The sequence below is a fragment of the Anneissia japonica genome, unplaced genomic scaffold (assembly GCF_011630105.1).
Source record: "Anneissia japonica isolate Jap-2015-1 unplaced genomic scaffold, ASM1163010v1 scaffold287809_len330493_cov202, whole genome shotgun sequence".
NCBI classification, from domain to species: Eukaryota; Metazoa; Echinodermata; class Crinoidea; order Comatulida; family Comatulidae; genus Anneissia; species Anneissia japonica.
Window position 1 is genome coordinate 15557 of NW_022725566.1, and position 5722 is coordinate 21278.

The following is a 5722-nucleotide window of genomic DNA, read 5'->3' on the forward strand; positions in this document are numbered from 1 at the left end:
CTTCCTTGCAAAAAATATATATATATATATATATATATATATATATATATATATATATTTGTTAGAAAGGGTGTTTGGAACAAATGGTTTAGTCAATGAATGAAAATGTTAGAATGAATGGAATGATGTTATTTTTTGAGAGGTTGTTTAGTATCATAAAAAATGTTATTAACAAACAACAAAGGTAAAATCATTTAATGTAACAACAATTAGGCTATAATAAATATAAAAGGAACATAAACATTTTGAGATTGCCATATTTTAGTACTGTACAAGAACATATATAAATAAATATATGTATAGTATATATGTTCAACATAATATTATATAGTCAAGTCAATAAAAATATATAACCAACTATAATATCCACACCTAGAATATAATAAATATAAAAGAAAATAATATTCAGATTGCCATATACTGTACAAAAACACATATAAAAATGTATTTTATCACTAATATAAATTATGCTACATACACCTCTACAGTAAACATATATATCAAATTTCATAAATGACAAGGTATTTCCATATACATTTAAATTGTAATGATCCGGATGAAAATTAATACTAAATTCCAAATTCACCAGAAAGTAAATATCAAAAATAAATTTTCACCAAGCTACAGTATAAATCTACCAAAAAATATATAAGTACAACAAATATTATTACTCAAATAAAATACTACAAACTACTTTCATTTGAAAAAAAAAAAAAACATGCTATTAGGTCCTAAAAAAGTCCCCACTGCTAAAAAAATGTTCCAAATCAATGTGCAAAATCATTCAGTAAAATACATCGAACAGAGTTTTAAAATCATAAGGCAATAACTATCATAATTATCAACTACCACAAAAAACACAGGGTTTACGGTATACTACAGTATTTGTCATTTCACTGAAAAAAGGTAAACGTCAATAAAGATGTAACCAAAATACATATAAAAGAGAAATTGTTACACATATATGTATACATACTTGCATACGTAATACATACATAATAGCATTTATATTCTTCCTTATAGATCTTAGCAGATTCCCCTGTGTTGCTTCTCCGCCTCCCTCCCCTATCCCCATTAATTTGATATAGAAGCAATGATTCACTGTGCGATCTTTTCTATTCCCTAGAGGTTATTCTAAGCTGAGTTGTTAATTTATTTACAGGAGAATATCATTCAAAAATACTTCCTTACTAGGTAACCATTTCAAATGTTCCTGAATGCATAGAAAGACAATTGTAGATAAAATGATATGCCAACAGACACAACTAAAGTGACCAACCAGGATCTCACCACCACTTGAATGAAAGCAAATAGCACTCCTACCAGTGGTGCTATAAGTGGCTTATCCAGGATTTTAACATGGGAGTACTGAATGGGAATATTACATCCACTGAAATTTATGCAACACACAAAACTAGGGACGGAACATATCGATGGATATGACTACACCATAAATTGGCTCTGACCATTCAAAGTACTTTACTTTGCCGTTATATCCATCAATTTACTATAAATTTTTCCATGTTTGAACAAAAAATAGGAGGGGGAGGGCTCAGTCACCCTAAAACTCCCTGGTTACGCCACCAATTACTGTACCACATACTATGTTTTAGAATTGGGGGGAAATCATTAACATGCACACGAGTGTATTCAGAGAAATCAGTTTTATGTGCTCTAGTGACTTACAATATCAATTTAAGCATAACTTATATTTATTATAATAATCATTTACATTTAATCCTATATATAAAAAAACACCTTTAATATACAGTAACTGCTTTTTCAATTACGATACTTTGATCATTGACTGCAACAACATCGCCTCACAACTTTCTACTACTGTAATTTTATTAATAAGTTTATTAACTTTTGGAAATCACTAAAATAAAATACCAAAACAAAACTACGGCAGCAACTAGAAATTGCAGATTGCAAGTGAAGTGCTGCGAAGTACAACTGCATATAAATGTTCTTCGAACAAAATTATTTATGCGAATCAAGTGATAATAATGAATAGTAAAAATATAACAAATAATATGAGACACGACCCATTGTCTATATTAGAACACTTCTCATTGGGTAACGAAGTCGTAATTTTTCATTTTTGTCAAAAAATGTCTATAGTGGTGAATTATGGTTTAGGTTTTTTTTAATAAAGTTTCAAAAATTTCTATGTATGTGGATTTTGTACATTTTTTTATGGGGCAAGTTTTCAAGGGCAGGTTTTCTAGGGGCGAGTTGAGTGCCAAAGAGTGTTGCCAAAGAGTGTAGCCAAAGTGCGAGCCAGCGTGTTATTTGATCACAAGTGCGAGACATCGCAAGTGTGAGCCAGCGAGCCATGACGTCACGACAATAGATACGAGACGTTACTCGAGTTGTGCGAGGTATTGGCTGAGGTTTGTGGAGTACAATTCAAAAAACAACTATAGGTCTAATAATGAATTATTGTGATGTTAAATAGACAATGTTAGCTATCAAGGAGCGACGTTGTTTTTCATTGGGACCTTCGTCCCTTCAAGGCTAGGCCTATACCATCCTAGCTAGTCTAGGCCTAGAGTAGGATAAGACATGCGGACGTTCGTACGTGTTGGTTAGTCTACAAACGTCGCCTAAAGTAATTGATTTTACCCGGCAGAACAAAAGAAGGAAACTCCGCTTTTCAGTCGTCTTAGGCCCTTGTTTTTTGACAAACAATGACCTTTCAGAGGTCAAATTGCTGTCAAAAATATGAATCGGCTGCTTCGCAGAAATTATATGCTGTTATAAATGTTTTGGATATAATCATGTGTTACATGTGTTCTGTATTTTAATATGCAAATGTTATTGTACTACTACTCAAAAAAGTGAACAATCAATTCAGCATACACAATTTTCGCTAAATTTCAAATGAAAACTTCAGAGAACCTGGCAACCACCACTGGGAGATTTCCATATGCCTAGCATTTACTACAATGGATTTAATTAAATGATAAAACTAAATTACTAACGAGCAGAAATATTTTAAAATGGATGAAAAACGGAATGTTGATATTTAAACAAGCCTAAGTCTTAAAGAGCCAATTTTATGTGTGCATAGGCCTATACTAATTAGCAAAAGACCGTATCTGATGTCAACTGCTGCTATATCTTAGGTCTTGGCCTAGCGGCGCTATCGGCTGTGTGGTGCTCTATTACAACTAGCTAGCTGCTCAGGCTAGGCTACTGAAAGTCACACAGTGAAAGGTTGCGAGATGTTGGCAGCACTGTTTCAAAACAGACCCAACATAATGATGCATTACAATGCACACACATACAAAAACATGAGGTTTGTATTTGAATATACAAATTATGACATTATACTACGTAATGCATTATTGCCAGGAATAAGGTTCTGCATTATAATATGCAAATTTATAGTTTACATGCATATGGTCTATATATGAAATCAAATGTTGTCTTCTCATTACTAAACAAATTTGAAATCTTCTAATAAATTAAATGATATTAGTAATATGTAAAAAAAGTAACTAAATAATATAATAAAAAATAAATAAGTAGTAGTTATTTTGAAGTTTGGTGCTACCTGTCTAATCATCTAATGATATTAGTAATGTATAAATAAAAAGTTTTCATATGTATAATCTGTAAAAAATGTTTTAAATTAAATCTACTTATTGTGTACATATTTACTTTATTTGAGAAGTAAATTTATTACAAATAAACATAAATATATATGTAACACCTGATTATTTTTTATTGGAAGCTGTGGTACACTATTCTATTGTATATCTTATCTGAGTAAATGAATGCAGGGGTGGATTTAGGGAGGGGCATGTTCATTCTATTTTGTCACTACCATGGCATACAAAGATTAATGTTACAATATTTCTAACATCAATTATACAATTATTGAATACTTATTTATCTGTATAATCATATTGCATCTAGGACCCCCTCATTTCAACATTTCTGTGTGTATGTTTTAATGTAAATATACTAAAGATGATCTTGATGAAGTTGCAGTGAAAAGTGGTATGTAAAAAAGTATGCTTTTGCCTTAGTAAACAAGAAAGTTTACCTACAAAAGTGTATATTAATATCATTAATAACATTATTAGGATGAATGTTACTGTATCCAATGAGTAGTAAGTATATCTATTTATTAAATGAGAACTTAGCCCAAGAAATTGTGAATCCAACCAAACTGAAATAATTTGTCATGCCAAACAGACAAAACCTTAATGTTCACTCTCAAAACCCCAAAGCAAAATGGAAAAGAAAGTAAGAAATGTTGAGTCCGGAAGAAAGGTTTGATGGGTGTTGTTTACACCTGGGGTGTTTACTTACCGGTTTAGGTGGTTGAGTCTGGATTCCGTCCTTAGGTAATGGAAATAAAATGGGTTTACATATGAACTTAAAGCACCATGCAATGCTTATAAAATCATAGACAATTGTTTATGTATCTAGAAGTGGTACTAGGTAGGTACAGAATTACTTGTGTGGTATGTAATATGTTAGCAAAAATAATACATTAATTAACGATAGTAAGAAAAAGGAAAATTTTAAGACAAAAACTAATAACATGCAATTTACAAAGGTTATTGAGGTTGACAAGAATAGTGCATAGGTTGTTTATGACCTGGTCAATATTATGTAAATTTTATGTTTCATATTCCCTTTGGTATAAGCCACCCCATTGGACACAATAAGAAAATCTCTCAATTTCTGTCAATTAACTAGTTAGTCTATAGTGGTTTACTAGTTAGTCTATAAGTATTATGCTTAACTAGCTGTCTACAGTGGTTTAACTAGTTAGTCTACAGTGGTTTAATTAGTTAGTTTACAGTTTAGGATTGGTTTGTAAATCTACAGGTACTTAGTTTAATACCATCTTTGCTTACTTAATTATTTTGCACAACAAATCTAAACAGGTTAGGTTTCACTGTTTACCATGTTAGGTTAGCTAGTAAGCTTACAATACCTGGTTTATTTATATTATTAGTTTACCATGTTAGGTTACCTACAATAGATAGTTTCTATTAATTTATAATTTTATGACTATCAAACAAAAAAGACACGATATCCTGCTATTGAAACCTTCAATTTTACATTTCACAAATCAGTAGTAATGTCAGTAGTCAACGATATAATAACTGGTAATACCGTATTCGAAGATAAAAATTCACCCAATAGATAAAGAGCACAAGATTCCGGTTTGTTTAAAGATGCACATGTTGTAAATAGATATAAAAAATATCAGCTGCGGTGTCTATTTGCACAAAGCCTTGGATTATATTATTTTATAACAGGAAAACAAATTTTTTTAAAACCATTTTACCAGTCCTCATCCCTCCCTGGCCCTTTTCTAACTACTTTATACCACAGATATTTCCCCACAGGGAACAATATACTGTTGGAGAGTAAAATACTGTGTTGAATTCACAAAATTACTGTACCTCCTATTATGCATAGCAACAAGAAAAAGAAGAGGAAAACCCAGTTGTTAAAAACAAAACAGGTGAAAAATTCACATACAAAAATCAACTGATTCTCAAATGAAACACAAATAAAACAAATCTAGGTTAGATTTGTGAAATTTAAGGGCGCATAATCACAAAATAATGATGCACTTAAATTATCTCTGGATGTCAGTTGGTATATGTGCACACAAAAATTACTTTCAATCTAATTAAATTAATAAAACCTGGCATAAGTTACTGGTATCAATATTCAGTGTGAAATC

The 5722-nt window shown here is 31.0% G+C and overlaps 1 protein-coding gene across 10 annotated transcripts in view; it reads right to left on the reverse strand.

Annotated features, from left to right (window-relative positions):
• The window catches only part of LOC117112764 (phosphatidylinositol-binding clathrin assembly protein LAP-like), a 46437-nt gene that overhangs the window by 4929 nt on the left and 35786 nt on the right, over positions 1-5722 (reverse strand). For 6 of the 10 annotated variants that reach the window (XM_033255932.1, XM_033255925.1, XM_033255927.1 and 3 more), the window contains one exon: positions 4327-4358. The exons of 2 other annotated variants lie outside the window; for them this stretch is intronic. In XM_033255932.1, coding sequence (XP_033111823.1) covers positions 4327-4358 — 32 coding nt within the window. The remainder of the gene's footprint in view (positions 1-4326; positions 4359-5722) is intronic. 2 more of the 10 variants (XM_033255928.1, XM_033255923.1) reach the window with 1 other exon arrangement.